Source organism: Equus caballus, chromosome 4 (assembly GCF_041296265.1).
Source record: "Equus caballus isolate H_3958 breed thoroughbred chromosome 4, TB-T2T, whole genome shotgun sequence".
In the NCBI taxonomy this organism is placed as follows: Eukaryota; Metazoa; Chordata; class Mammalia; order Perissodactyla; family Equidae; genus Equus; species Equus caballus.
The window spans coordinates 43,535,883-43,552,388 of NC_091687.1; the positions used below are offsets into that span (position 1 = coordinate 43,535,883).

Below are 16,506 nucleotides of genomic sequence, written 5' to 3' on the forward strand. Positions count from 1 at the left end.
TTATACAAGAGGGCTGGAAAGCAGAATAGGTTAACAATCTGGTTTATTTAAAAAAAGGGCTTTTGAAAAGTGTATATGTTGACCACAAATATTATGTGTATATATATAATATAATCTATATATACACATATACATATATAGATACACACACACCATCTCTTTGCAATAAGAAAACACAACATGACATATATACAGAATTTCCTGCAATAAAGTGATTTTATAGCCTGTGGATAGAATTACTTGAATATGACTCATATTTTGGGAGTATATACAATTTTACAAAAGTTGCTTTGGCTGATATGTGGCTGCTAAAACTTCTTTCAAGGTTGCTATTATCATTTCTAAATTGTAAAGTGTTGTTACACTCATATTTTTACTATCGTACTGGCAGGTCAGGCTGGTTTTCATTTTTGTATTATTGCACTTACTTTTCTAAGTGATATTACAGACTATAGAAATGTCTGCCACTATAGGCCAGTCTCGCCTATTGTCTGGAGTCTAGACAGGCTATAGAAAAATCTCTGTGACATATAATAGGCCAAACAATTTGTAGGGTTGTTTATCCCTACAAACTCACTACCAAGAAAAAAAAAGGATATACTCTTTTATTGAGAGTTGGTAATATTATAATCGTCTAGCCCTTCTCTGAATGACCAAAACTCAGGATAGGCTTATACATTTGAACACTTCTTTCTGTATTGTTTGATTATATACAAAGCAATCTATAGCTCAGAAAAACTTGGATAATTTTGCCTTCAACTATGAGTTTTTTTCTTTAGTATTTTTGTAAGGTATTTACAAATTTACCTCAGATTTATTTCTGAGGAAAAATAATAGGAGGGCTTTTCTGTTTCTCTTTGCTCAGCTCTCTGCCCTCTTCTCAATCTCTGAGGACCAACTGTGTAGGGGCTCCATGTACTAAAAGGGAAGATGACTTTCCTACAGCTGAGCTTAGCTGAAGCCCACCTCTGAGAGAGAGTAGATCGCTTCATGGGCAAATGCTGCCATTATTGTAATTCCTGCCGACTTGTTCACCAGCCTAGAACTGACAGAGCATAACTGTACTTAGAGGAGAAGGGCGCCCTCTGAACAGTGCCTCCCCAGCCTTCCAAATCACCCAAACTGCAGAAAGCCAGAGTGCCTTCATGGCAAGCTGGCCCACTTAGAATTCAAGGTCAAATCTAAGCCTGGTGCATCGCTGACAAGAAGGAAGGGGTTTAAGCAGGAAGCGATTTAAAAAGGAAAAAATATAGAGGAAGAGAAAAAATATGGTATTGAGGATCAAATTGCCAGTACACTGTGCTACCATTATCCGTATTCAAAATTGGCCTCTGGTCCCCGTTAGAACTGAACCCCTCACCAGGGTCATGCTGGCCTTTGGATGGAAAACTTTGCTTTGTAGAACCCTCTAGGAAAGAAGATGCAACATTTTTATATAAGCCTTATAATATAATCTGTACAGGAAAGTGAATGTTAGTTTTTAGAGTCCACTTTGTCAATCCATTTTCCTTGGGAACATTGAATAGGTGTCTGTCTGCGGGAAGACACGTCACATTCATTCTCCCATGGTTGATTTCACTGAGACCTCTGTTAGGCTGAGGAGAAAAGAGAGGGCAGCAGGTGATCTTTTGCCAAGGTCCTATTCCAAGAACGATGCTGGCTTCATGATGGTGCAACCTGTGCAGTCTCACAGGGCCCTGTGCTTAGGGGAGCCCCGAGCTTGGTTTAAAGCTCTACTGTCATCATCTTGCAGTTGTTAAGAAATTTTTCAACACGGCACCCAAAGTTTCCATTTGCACTGAGCCCTGCAAATTAGGTAGCCAATTCTGTCCACAAGAGTATTGCTCTTAATATCACTCATGACTCAAATTAGAAATGAAAAATTTGGGCCTTGACCTAGACCATTAGGAAGAAGAAGAAATCTTTAGCAATGTGGTTAAATGTAGTACATGCAGTATGATCTTATGACTGCTGTTTCTTAAGACTATTTAAAAACGTTGAATGAGAATAGCAATGACTTTGCGTTATAAACATCATGAGGCCCGTAAATATAGAGCTGAAACTGTACTGGAGATTCTAACTCAACTCCCCAACTGCCCTATTTTGATCACATCGTAATTTTAACTGAAAGTGTAATAGAGTTTTGGGAAATATCTCTATGTTGCCTACTACAGTTGGGGTGGAGAGAGACAGCCTTTCTCTGTCCACCTTGTTGTCAAGAACTCTCTGATAAGAGACTTCTGTGATGACCAATGGAAACATCCTCATTCACGTCCAGGTAGAGATGCCTTCCTGTGAGACCTGACACTCAACCAGAAGGGCACTGTAGAAAGGGACTCTGGTGTCACCAGTTGTTAACAATCGTCTGCCTCATCTCCCGTCCCAGCTGAGGCTGCAGCTGCCGCAGGGAGTCCCAGCACAGTGCCCCCTGATCATGCCCTCCTCTGTTACATCCAATTATCCTCCATGACTTTTAAGATGATGGTCGAGAGCAATGGCTTGAATCCAGGTTTACTGATGCAATTTATTATGAACTTCTGAAGGGGTAAACAGAGGATTGTGTATGAGCTCACTGAAATCACCAGATTGAGTTTGTCCATCTCTTTTTTTCTTTTTGTTACATCTAAATGGCAAAGGTGTGAGTAATATCTGAGGGCCCATAACTTAGGAAATATAAAATATAAAGTAGCAATGTTTTCAGGTAGGCCACATGATGCTTTGTTTATATAGCAAACATTTTTGGTTGTTTGATTTCAGCATTGTATCTGGAAAATATACTGTACACATTTATTTTCACAGATAGGGGTCTATTTTCTTTGCAGAGCAGGTGCTTAACGCCTATTAGCATAAATGGAAGTTATGTGAATTCAATGAAAGACAGAGAAGACCTCTTTTATTATTTGGCTATAACTTTTATTCTATTTGTGCATCTTAAAATTTACTTAAGACAGTGGTTGCGTACACCACTTAAATTCTCAAAGATCTTAAATTAAAAATGAGCCTAGCTATTGAATAAGTTTCGAGAATTTTTCTCCTCAAACCATGGAATGCAATGTGTTTGTTTTGGAGCTGTACGATCCCATTCAATTAACTGAAACATGGGTAAGATAACAAGTCATAAATTAACTACAAATATAACCTGAAAATGTGGAGTGTATTCTGCTTCAGAATACACTCTTAGAGAGCTGTTAATCATTGTTGGATTTTTTTAATGATGTGCAAATACACGTGTTTTAAAGAATTAAAAATAAAAATTACTCACTGCCGTGGCTCCTTTACTGAATAGCAAGCTTTTCTATATATACGGAACTGATTTGAACAGCACATGGGCCAGTGAGTATAGAATTATTCACGTGTCCTGATGATTGATAGTCAGCCTATCTACCTGTCTTTCTTGCAGATGTGTTTTATAGAAAGCCCGTTGCCATTGTTAATGCTTCAGTGCTGTCACACAGATGCGGCTGTCATAAATATCCCCTAACAACTATGTTTGCTGCTTATCTGAATTAGTTAGAATGCTGTTTGCAGCTTCAGTTTTGAAAGAAGCAGTTTATCTTCCACCTCCTATTATTTCTTTTTCCATTAACCTCTTCCAGGGGAGATTTTGTTTTCAGTTGTGATAAATACACCTAAGTTTCAAATCCCTGATTATATTTCTAGAGTCGTCAAATGATAAAATTCCAAAATCATTTTCAGCTTAAAGCAGAATTTGAAAAGTAAAATGGCAACTTAAAAACTGTAATTTGGGAGATGAATAAGTCTTATCACCCTAACTTTGTTTGGTATCTCATTCGCTAATTACCTAAGAAAACGTGCATTCATCTTCAAATTTTAACCCTGAGCTGTGGCAGCATTTCAGATAGCTTGTTTGATGTGACTATTTTGGGGCTAAAAGAATAGCAGTCATTTTATTCCAATTTCAGTAAGTACAATAAACTTGACATTTGTTAATATATTCAAAGGCCTGGAAAAATACAGAGAGATCAAATGTAACTGCTGAAAACGTAGAGCATGATTTGAGTATATTTTAAAGCTAAAATGACAAATTAGAATGAAAAGTTTATTGGGGATCCCACCAGGAAAGATGACCTCCGTAACATACTTTAGAACAATGGTCAAGGTGTAATGTACAAAGACTATTAAAAAGCGCCTCAAAGAGTTTTCATAGCCACCTAGAATAAGAATAAAAGGAAAGAGATTCGATGAGCCATTTCTCTTGCACTTTACATAGCAGTTCAATGTAGTAGCATCTGATTAACTACAAGTTCTGGGAGTTAAAACAATTTGAGTGACACAAAATAAATACAATACATTTATGGCTTTTAAGTGGGTTACGCTCGGCAGTAATTGTTTGCTTTGTGAAACTACTTCATGTTTTCCAGTAGGACAGGGCCTACATCAATTTTGCATCAAAAATTTGGGCCCTGAATATCAATAACTCCCCTCCGTGGGGAAGGGGGTGTGCCACACACAAAATATGAAGTTAAACTGAGATTTGGGGGTTAATTCAAATAAGAGTTTCTTAATGAAACAGAACTGCATTTGAAATCAGTCAGTTTAATTATTGTGCTTTATGAAGGCCATTCTGCCCTGCTGGTGATGAACCTGACAGTGTGGCTAAGCTTTGGCAGCCTCCAGAAGAGCTGGGCTCAGCTTACCAAAGTCCAGTTATAATCACCCACAACAGTTGTGCTTCTCATTAAGTGACTGTGGCCATAAGTTGCTAGATTTCTGAAAGTCTTTGCAAGTACTGGCTTATTCTTCAATGGATAAACAATGTTATTTTCTTTAGCTGATGCAAAACATTTCTTTTGGTTTTCCTTCCATGGAAAAGAAAAGACTTTGGCATAAATTCTTCCATGGTGTCAAACGTCCAGATAAAAACTGAAAATCCAAATACCTACTTCTGTCAATAACATTTAGATCTTTGATGACATAAAAACAAAACATGTCGATTTTCAATTGGACGTTTCCATTTTTACCTGAGTTTTTATTGTCATAGCTACAACGCCATACACTTAAGTCAAAAGCACAAAGGCATATTTGTGTGGGCAGATTTGGGGTTACTAATAAATATAATTATATAGAATAAGCTACTTTAAAATAATATGTTAATTCATTTCCTAGTCATAATAAATTATATGTATTTGAAATAAAATAATTTGGTTAAATGTATGATTGTAATTTTAGTATTAACTTGATTTCTCCTAGGAAAAGTGCTTAATTTAAAAAAGAAAAGAAAAAGTGCTATTAATTCCAATTAATATTATAATTATTCATCTTATAGTGAATGTAGTAGCAATGGCTTTCATTTTGATAATTATATATGTAGAAGACCATGATTAAACTTATTATTATATAAATAGTGTGCTTATTCAGGTAGCATTAGTTTATAAAAATGGATTTATAGATTAATGTCTTTTCAAGCCACTTTTTTTCCTGAATTGGTAAGAAAATACTTATGACTTCTGTGTATTATGGAGTAGTTGATTCAATGAAAAGAAAACCCTAATATCTAATTTTATAAAAACCAAATTAATGTGTGTGTAGTAATTTGCAATATTCATATATTCACATTTTGGTGATAAATGATCTATGAATATAAACCTTCTGAAACAAGTACCAGTTTGTATAATTAATCATTTTTATGATTCTTCTGTGGTTTCAAACTGTCATCTTCAATAGCAGTTTGGATTCTGAAGCAGTCATTAATTATAGTGTTAATTTTTTTTATGGCTGACAAAATTGTGTTTAGTTTTAGAATTTCAAAACTGCTAAATTTCATCTTGAAAAATCACTGCTTAGAACAGTAGCCTCAAATCATAGCTTAGACCAGCCGAGCAGGAAGCTGCTCCAGTCATCTGTGAGTCGAGATTAACACTGGCCTATCTAGAAATGCAGAGTTATTTGTTTCTTATGTGTGTATGTGTGCTACTATTGGTGTATCTAAAATATAATATGAAATCAAATATCTGCTAATGTGTGCTTATGTGTAAATATTTATATGCCATATAGGTTGGACTTGCAAATTGAGGAAGTGAATGGATCATTATATTCTACTTCCAAGGAAGGTTTGCGTGAATTTTTGAGACTGTCAGCTATCAGAACATCTTTTACATTTTAAAACATGAATTATTTATCATTTAGGGAATATCAAAGCTTAACATTGTAGAAGAAATTTTGCACTCTTACTTTTTAGGCTGGTAGATAAATTGATCAGTGGTCCATTTCCTAAGATCTTTCTCCTCATGACCAGCCAATAGTTTCTCAACATTTAGATGAAATATTTTCTTTTTATTTGTCTTAGCATTAAAGATGCTTAGGCAAAAAGTGAACACCTTCTAGTATCCTAAAGACTAGCCACCCTTTTGACTTAGAAAAAAAAAATTCAGTTTGGCCACCCTCCTTTGAGAGGTTTTTCTTATCATGTAGAAGTTTTCTAATCATTAGGGTGCCACAAACAGAAAAACATGCACAAAGCGGATACTTGACAGTTGTCTGTTTGGACAGGATAACCCAGCCTAACACAGTCCCTGACACATAGTAGGCACTCAATGAATATTTGAGTGAATGAATGTTTCACGTGTGAAGTTGAAGATTGAAGGAAAGTTTGTGTGGAGCGTTCAGAATGCAGCCTCCAAGTTGACTATAGATTGATGATCAGGAAGAAACAGTCCTAACATTTAACTATAAAATATATTTAGAAAAGAGTACTGTCCTTCCCCGTCAGTCTCCATCGCAGTTCCTCTCGCCTCCTGTGCTTTCAAAGGGAGCACTTGGCCAGTAGTGTACTGAAAGCCTAACAGTTGATTCAAATAGTTGTCAAACCACTGGAAAAATGCTTCCTCTTCATTGTGCTTTTTTTGGACACTATAGATATGGTAAATCGTGAGCTACATTATAAAAATACCTTTTATGCCCAAACATTCAGTAGGAGGGAATGACATTTCTTTTATCACCTTGGTAAATGTTTTTAAGGTGTTTAGCAATAAGCCTTCTTCTTGTCAAAACTGCTTAGATGCAATGGTTGCTAGGAATTTACTAGAAAAGCTATAGTTAATAATATCAGGAAGAGAAGGGGTGTGTGTTTAGTCAGCTAATATGACAGATCAGCTTGAGTAGCACATGCTTTTTCGTTTCTCTGTCATTTTTCTTGATCTTTTGTGTTATGGAAAAAGAGTGGTAATTGGAGTTTAAAAAGTTTATTTTCCATTATCTCCCGTCAGCCAATGTTTTTAGCATTTTTTTCCATCTTTTGGGCAGAGAAATAGATTGTTCCAAATAATAAGAAAAAACGGAGCTTAAAAGATTTCGGAAGAAAGGAGGACAAGATTTTAATACAAATGTGAACAAGGTCATCTTTAGGCCTTACTGAATTAACTCTTTCTTCAGCTGTTTGATTTTTTTTTTCTTCCACAGGTCAAAACTTCAGAATTTTGTCATGCTTCCTATAATGCTAAATTTTAACAGTAAGAATATTTTAAAATATTCATTTTTTAAGAATCGTGTTTAAAATAATTTCCTTCAGCATTTTCTGGCTTATTGAAATTAATATAGAGCCGTATTTGCTACTCTTTACTTTTGACTTTTATGTTCTACCTTTATTTCTTCCCTTCATTGGATAATAATGGATTTTTTTAAAGTTTTTCTAACGAACATTCTATAAAAGTCAACCACTCATTTAAAGATACTAGGAAAGAACTTTGGCAGAGAGATCTCAAACTTTGTGGGTGGATGAGGGTTCCCTTAGATTGGATTTTCAGATAAAAGAAATTCTTTCTTTACCAAAAATGGTTAGCTATCATCACACTACTATAGGTTAGCATGCTGCTAAATTTCACAGAAATTTTAACCTACTGTATGGTAATAGCAGATGTTACAGAATAGAGACTAATGTAACTCCTACTTTCTGGACTTCTCTAAAGCTGATGTAAATACTGTTCCCACACAGTATATCTTTTTGTGGGAGAACACTGTTGTATATTTACGCCCTCTGTGTACTGCATTCTGGCTTGGAATTTGGGTCCGTGGTTTCATCCATTGTTACCAGTGATGCTAGACTCTCCCGAGAGTTAAATACAGTGGAGCTGTATTTATGTGAAGCGAGTCCGCTTGCTCGTTCCAGTGGCTGTTGCATTGCTTGCTACCTCCCACTTTGCTTCCATCTGTGTGTGTGGCAACAGGAATTGTCCTAAAAAATATAGGCTTCCTCCGAACACAAACGTGTATTTATGTACTAGTAAATCCACAATCTCCTGAATTGGGGTGCCATTAATAATTGTACTTTTTAAAAGCTTTCAGAGCTTAGAGGGGTTTAGCAGGCCTTCTGTGGAAACTGACGTAGGCTTCCACGGTTTCTGTAAATGCATTAATAAAAAAAAGTCAATGCATATTAAAATAAAGAGGTAATTTGTAAGATATCTTTTTAACAGAAAACTTTAATTTGTAGGTTGATACAGGCGATGAATTGTCATGTATCTATTCAGAATCAATGGTTAACATAATCATCCCAGACTTTTTTTAATGACTCTGTTTAATTGAAAGATTACAAAGATGCTGATGAACCACACGTCCAGGGAATATTCATCCTGAAACCTAGAGTCCTACTCATTTTAATTTGTTTGCCATGCTTAACGTATCTGAGAAACCAAACTGAAATTACAGAATGCTTTTCTGTCTTAATTATTCAAGATTTTTTTTTAATTAACCTACTTTATACTATGTAATGCCTGAGACAAATATTTTTGCCATAAAAAATCCAGCATTGGGCTGGTAGGAGTTGCTGTAGCTAGTACAGCTCTTGAAATCGACTGCTAGGGCCTAGAAACCCTTTAAAATTACTAACAAATGAGGGAAGCTTGACTGAGGACTATTCAAAATGGTTAGCCGTGTGCTTATAAAAAGGGACACATAAATGATATTTGTGTGTTTAACCCTGGTTATAAAAAGTCATTTGATTTTTATAACAGCATGTTCAGCGGTTACAAAGCCTGACGACTTGAACTAAAAATGCAGGCTCCCACTGTGGAAAGTGCCGTAACAAGGAAACGGCGAGATAAAGCTGTAGTGGTCAGATTTGAAAAAGGAAAACTATTATGCGTATGTATACATATGTGTATATTTATAAGGAATACTTATACTTTAAATTTGGGTTTTTAGATGAGCAATAAAAAGAACTCTGACAGAATTTTTCTTGGGATCTGAGAGAACCCTTTCTGCACATTCGGCTCATGAAAGTTAGCTGTTTTTAAAAGTGTGACTATTTAGGAAATGATTTGTGTGGGTTTTTGAAAGCAAATGTGATAAGATATAAGGTATAATTCTAAAAAATATGTAGCTCTATCTAGGTGAAAAGAAGAAAATGAAAGAAAGAAAAAGGGAAGAAAGGAAAAAAAATTGGAGGAGAGGAGAATAAGCATTAAGAAGGAAGAAGAGGAAAAACAGTGTCATTCATTCAGGGTTTATAATGTGCCAAACTCGTTACACGTTTTTGTCTTATTTAACATTCACAACAGTCCTAGAAGTCGGGTCTCAAAATTCCTTTCTCACAAAGGAGGAAGTGAAGATCAGAGATGTTAAAACATACGTTTCCTAAGGATACACAGCAAATAGTGGCAGGCTGGGAGAAAAATCATGATCTGGCTGATATCTGAGTGGAAAAAAGTCAACCCTGCCTCCCTTCTCAAAATCTACTTATTCTGCAAACTACGCCTTCCTTAAAGTGCACAGGAAGCTAAGACACCCAGTGGTTAGACAGATGAGTTCTCCAGGGGTGGAGTGGGGCCGGGTCCAGAGGCAGCCTCAGTCCACTCAGGCACGGGGCAGGGGGCAGATCCAGGACACAGCCGCTGATGTGGGGGTGGGGAGAGGACTAGAATGGTTAATTTTCATGAATTTTTCCACAACTTTTGGACTTCTGCTTTTTATTTTTGACCTTTTGTCTCCCAAGAATCTTAGAAGATTAAAAACACAATCTTTAGAATCTTTTAGCAAGTGATTCAAAACACATTTCCCGCCTGCCATTCTGCCTTGGTATGTGGGCATTTCTTAAAGGGGCGAGGCTCTGATTGCCCCATACAAACGTGAAAGTTACATGGTCTTTAGCAAATCATTTAGCTCCCTGTACCTTTGTTTCCTACCTGCTCAAGAGAGATAGCCTGTTCCTTGATGTCCTCACATAGCAATCATCAGAATTAATTGTGAAAGAAAACAAAAACAAAACTACAAAAATGCAATAGAATTGATATGTATGCCACTTACGTATCGCTTTAAGGAAGGTGTTCCTTCCTTTAAAGAGGGAGAATGCGTGACTACTCCATGATGAGCTCACAGTGCTTCCTTCACTTAGATTACCTTTCTCATCCTCTGCATATCCCTCTTGATGGTCAGATACCATCATCCCCATTTTGCAACTGAGGCAATGAGAGGTTAAGTGCCTGACCATTGCGAGTAACCAAGATGAGAGCAGGACTTACGTCTCCTGTCCAAATCTGAGATTCATTTTACCTCCTCCATATGGCCAGATTGCTACCTCAGAAACTACCTTTGGCCTTATTTCCCTTGGCTGTAAAAAATAGGGCTATGTCATATCTGTAAAAGGCAGTCAATCTTAGAGCTAAGATTTTATCTCAACAATCAGAGGCCTGAGTCCTTTGGGCATAAAAATGCTTTAGATATTTAGCAAAAAATTAGAAAACAGTCATCTGACAGAGGGTGAACTGGCTATTGGTGAACTCTGTTTATGAAGCAGTGGGAAAATCTTTGTCATTCCTGACCTGGGATGTGGACTTTAGTGGATGAATATGAAGACAAAAAATGTTTCCAGGTCCACTTTGATTCAGTACAATACTGGACAATTTTTACAAGTCCTTCTTTCTAGCATTCTCTTAATACAACTATAGGCTGTTTCCTTCACAGTGCTTCTTATATATTTTTTAATTGATTGAAATTTTTCATCACCATTAGAAATTTGTGAATATTTTTCCTATCACAAATGTAAATTGTTTGAAAATTATTCCAAACTATTATTTTCAAGGGGAAAAAAAAATCCATGGTGATACTCTAGATTTAGCCTTTAATGCCTTGATAAAAACTTGAAGAGAGGCTACAGCCATGTCATTAACATGCCATTTGCTTCCCTGCTACTAGCTTGACATACAACACCAGGCAATGTTGCAGTTGTCACTGTAAGAAGGTAAATTTTAGGCTATTCACTTTTTGAACATCAGTGAAGCTAAAAAAAAAGAAAGAAAAAACTATGGCAGTACTCACACATTTTGACCTAAGGAAACGTGATAATTAATTTTCCTCTGTATTTCATATTCATCATGCGCCAAAATGATTCACTGCTGTATATTTAATCCCTAGCCTAGAGTCTGGCATACAGTTGGAACTCAGTCCCTACTGATTGAATAAATTTGCATGCTAGTTAGAGGATATGAGAGCAGTCTTTTTCTTTAACTAAGAAACATGAGCAAAGATTTTTGCTGCTTAATGATTAAGGTATTGTTGGATTAAAAGTCGCCCAGAGAAAGTCTCAGGTGCATTTATGCTCATGAGCCTCCTTTCGAGCCATTTCTATTCAGAGCATACCAGGTGAGAAGAGTTAGGAACTGCTAAGGGTAAGGACGGTTCTGTCCAAACAGGTGCTATTTACAGCCTAAGATGTCAAAGGCAAGAGTGGTCTTCTTGTTTGTTAGGGCACCTGCTTGGACTTACCTACAAGTAATTCAAATGCCAAAAATTATTACTTTGGGTGTGGAAACAGCCTGTGAATACACATTCACACATTCAAGCTAAGATTATACGTAAAGTGCTTCCTGATGGTGATATTTAATTCTAAAAATGGGGCAGTCTGCAGTTCACCTTCTAAATCTAACATTACAGTCATCTTGGGTTATTTTTATAGTCAACTAGATGAAAAAGTGTGTAATAGGATGAGGTGAGTGAATTGAAGTTTCTAGAAGCAATTGTGTTTTTATCGAGTTCTCTGGAATTTTTTTGAAGCAAGCAAACTAACATTTCTGTGAAGTTTATGGTATTCTGGTAAGGAAAATACTTGACAGAACAAATTTTTTAAAAAAACAAACTTCTAATATTTTTCCAACTGAAGCGAAACTTTCACAGATCTAAAAGAGGACAAGATATGTTAGAATACTGTGAAACCTTTTTGAGGGCAAATCTGTATTTTTAAGGACAAGTGTTGGTATTATAGTACTGTTACTCCCACCCCCATGGAAAAAGTCAAATGTAGTTCCATTGTGGGGTATTTTTGTTTGTTTATTAGAAATATTGAAACGTAATAAAATTTATTTTTGAAAAGTTAAATGTGCAATTTTATATGTCGTAAATGATACTCAATTCTGTCCCAAACTGTATCTGGGCAGATGTCCAAACCTTAATGTTTCACAATCTTTGTAAGTGTCGTTTCTTAACAGTCTTGCCATTACTACTACGTGAAACTACTACATGTAAACATATTTACCTCCTTTCTTGTTTTAGCATATAATTTCTGTATATTGCTAGCAATAAAACATTACATATGGCACTATATGTTAACTTAAACTTAACCATTTTAACCAATAATATAGCATTATGTTTAGGAGCAAAACTCCTAGAGTATATTGCTCTTTGTATATTATTGGTAAGACCTATTTTTTTCCAATATTTAAAGTTATATGAAGTTATGAGGTGCTTTAGCTTTAGCTTGAGTCTCACCTTATATGAGAAGAAGTTATAAATATGTTATCATGATTGGCTTTTGTTTCCTCTTGGGCTTTTGTTTTCTGGTTCTTTTTGGAAGGGCTTAGTCAGGAGTTGGAGGAGAGAAAAGGAATAGTGGACCTATTCTCTCATAAAACTATGATACCAACCCTTTGCTGCTTATGCTTCTTGTTAATTCTTTTGTATCACTTATTTTGAGGACTTCATTTTTCCAGGGCAGTATTTTCTAAAATTTAAGAAAAAAATGAAGACTACTGGAACATAGTGGAAGAGCTGAAAGTAGGGACAATGGACTGAGCAGAGGGGTAACAGTGTCATTCAATTCTATTGTGGACTTGTGTCATTGCCTGAAAAGAAATTTGAATTCATTTCAATAACTAGGAAGTATATAACCATTCAAAAACTCATTCATATGACTATAAGAGAATTCTTATTGGTACTGCATTTCTCAAAATCAGTAGAACTTACTTCCTCACCTTTTTTCATTTCCAGAATTATATTCTTGAAACATTTAACCTTAGTACTACAATGCTAATTGCAGGATAGACTTTGTAGAATGATAGTGCCACTCTCTAGTAAGTTGTCTTGGACAGATAGTATCTGAGAATATCATTTCCTGTAATAAAAATTTAAAGTGCTAATCATTTGGCTGTATGTAGTGGGTAATTTTTCAGCTGTAGAAGTAATCTCAAAGCTTAGATTTATTTGCCCCCTCTTTTTTTATTTTCAGAAATGTATATTGATTGGGATGGATGTGTGTTATTAATATTTATAGAATATGTGGGTAGCATGTGTAGCACTGGTACCCATGGGTGGATTATACCATCTTCTAGGGCAATCCTCCAAGAAAGTGGCTCCACAGTCTAAATCAGTCTTATTCTATATGAAAACCATTCAGACTTCTACTTCCTCCTGTTTCTCATCTTCAAATCCTTCTTTTTTTAATTCCAAACACTTGCATGATATCTTTAAGCAATTCATTTTTGGATGCTATGTAGAGAAATCATTATTCTTTAAATCAGCTAAAAAAAATTTATACATGCAATTTGTATTGAGTGGGGGTTAATTTTCTCCTCACTGAACTGTACACAAAAGAGGATATTATTTGGGAAATTTTATAAATCCCTTTTTTTGGTGAATCAGTATAGCATGCTGGCTGAGGAGGCAGATACTGGAACCAAATAACATTGGCACTGATGTTTGCTAGCTATACAACCTTGGTAAGATAATTTAATCTTTCTATGCCTTGATTTCTCCTTCGGTGCAATGGAAATACTAATATTACCCTACATAGGATTGTCGTGAAGAGTGAGTTAGTGCATGTAAAGTACTTAGAGCTCTTGGTAAATGTTAGCTACTATTACTATTATTCATAGGTGTCATCCTATAAGATCTTGCTGGAAAAGCCAAAGCATTATTTTGTAGTAGTAAAACTTCTTTGTATATGTAAGCTATACTTTTGCATACTGGCACATTAGCAACACTTTTTAAAGAGGATCAATAGCATTGACTTTGAAAGACAATACCACAGTTATTTCAAAATCCTAGCCAGTAATGCCATTTTTATTTGCTTTGCTGTGTTTACTCTAAGTCTGGTCTTCTTATGATGAATTTTCATTGCTGAAAGAACTTTAACGTGGCTCTTGTAATTGTACAGCTTACATTAAGTTTTAAAAGTTTTATAAATTCCACAAGTGAATTTGCTTCTGAGAATGACATTACGTGTTCTCCTAAGTTGTCAGTGTAAGAGCAACACTTCTGGGATCTGACTGATTCAAAGAAGATCTGGTTTCCTGTACATTCACAGGGAAACGTCTGTTTTGGGAGGAACAGTCATGTGGCCTTCAAAGCTTTCAGATGTAAAAGAGATTTTATTCACCATTTTCCAATAATTTGCTTTGCAGCTTGCAGTTCCCCACAATGATGAATGGACCCGATTTGCCAGGACCCTCGTGGAGATTCGTGCTAACAGAGCTGATAGCGAGGAGGAAGGCACCGTTGAGTTATCTGCCTAGTAAAAATGAGCTACCCCCACCCCCACCTTCACCTTCTAGAGCTCAGCGTCTGCAGTCGTCAATCCGCTTGTATTCGTGTGCATTCAGCATCAATATTGCCGTGACATTTTGGGTGCCATATTGTGCCAGCTTTGCTCCAAGTATTCAAGTGTATCCCACCCTACTCTCCAGTGACTTGAAATTCACCAGAGCATTTGTATCTTTATATTTCGGTCTCAAAAATGAGGGGGGGAACCTTTACGGGTTTAGTTGTTGCCTTTTAACTACTTAGAAGCTGTATTTAATAGCTGGAAACCTCTGGTTAAATTTGTGCTTACATGCACTTCTGGCATAGTCCTATTAAATCCATATGAAGCCAGATATGATTAGGTGCAGATGTGGTGTGCTTCATGATATGGTACAGGGCCAAAGACTTGAGATGTGGTGTTTTACATGGTGACTCACATTATGAATGGATTTACTAGAAGAACATTGCTGCTCCTTATTTATTGTGGTGTGCTGCATGGAACATATTTATTTGAAAGCATTAAAATAAACGATCCTAGAGCATGTGCGTAATGAGAGGACCGTATTGTCTCTCTGCTGCTGTTGAGGTTACATTAAGTTCCAAATAACAATTACAGTATGCCGGTTCCGCTGAGGACATGAAATCTTTAGAGGTTTGTTGCAGTGAATGGAATGAACTTTAATGCCTATTATTTCTAGGTACTTTAACAATATTTCAAATATAGTTGACCATTGATACTTGTCATTCAAGCTAACACAGTCTGACAAAAGTCTGTGGTTCCTAAATATGATACCAGTATTACCAATAAAATGTTCCAAACCAGGTCTGCATGAGTGTGGATAAATCCTTCGTTTGGGGAAAGCCTGATTGGAATTCCACTATCACAGAGGGTGGGAGAGAGACCTTAGGGTCATGTTAAAGATGATTGATAATGAATTTACAGACGGCCCACCTGGCTGGACTTAAACAAGACTGGGTTTTGGGAAGGCTCTCCCCTGCCTCCTTCATCAGAGCCGCTCGTGCCCAAAGACTCTCTCGAATTTTAGAGTAAGAAAAACTGGCTAAGGTGAACGAACACCAAACGCACTACACATTTTGGGGTTTTTTATTATTATTATTATTTACAACAGAAAATTATGTTTATTGCTACTGGACCAGGAAACATGTCTATAAACAACTTTAATAGAAAAATTTTAAGTCATTTCATGCCGGGAGAGAATTAAAATAAATAGTGGTTGAGTCATGAAAAACACTTGAAGACAGGCTTTCAGCTTTTTAGGAAGAGAATTTCCATGGTGCTTCCTTGGTAGGGATTCCTTGAATTGTGAGATTTCTGTTTTTAAAATAATGATATGCTTTTCTCTAAGTGGCCTAGGGTATATAGATATTGAAATTCTTTGCAAACAGAAGTTAAATTTTTAAAGATAAAATGTGGGTGTTTTAACTAGGTTTAAAAGCAATCTATTAAAAAGTTTCTTAAGCATACAGTAAGGGACCAAGAATAAATCAGTAACCCATGAGTTGTTATTATAGAGCAAATGCTGAGCGATTCAATGAGTGAGAACTGTGAAAACTGCAAAGGCCAGAGTCACTTGTAGTAAGCACATGAAGAATGACAAGATTTTATATGTGAATATATCCCACTGTGGGAGCTGGTCTCCATGACCGTCTCCCACTTCTTGAGTAGTCCCGACCCTCGTTGAATCTTGGCTGACCTTGTGTAACTGACAGGATATGGGGGCAGCAACGCTACGTGGGGTT

General features: G+C 36.2%; 1 protein-coding gene across 4 annotated transcripts in view; it reads left to right on the plus strand.

Moving 5' to 3' along the window:
• The window catches only part of DYNC1I1 (dynein cytoplasmic 1 intermediate chain 1), a 282,836-nt gene extending 267,269 nt beyond the window's left edge, over positions 1-15,567 (plus strand). For all 4 annotated transcript variants that reach the window (XM_023639239.2, XM_023639242.2, XM_023639240.2 and 1 more), the window contains one exon: positions 14,628-15,567. In XM_023639239.2, the coding sequence (XP_023495007.1) occupies positions 14,628-14,738 (111 nt within the window). In that variant the 3' untranslated portion in view covers positions 14,739-15,567. The remainder of the gene's footprint in view (positions 1-14,627) is intronic.
• The last annotated feature ends 939 nt before the right edge of the window (positions 15,568-16,506 follow it).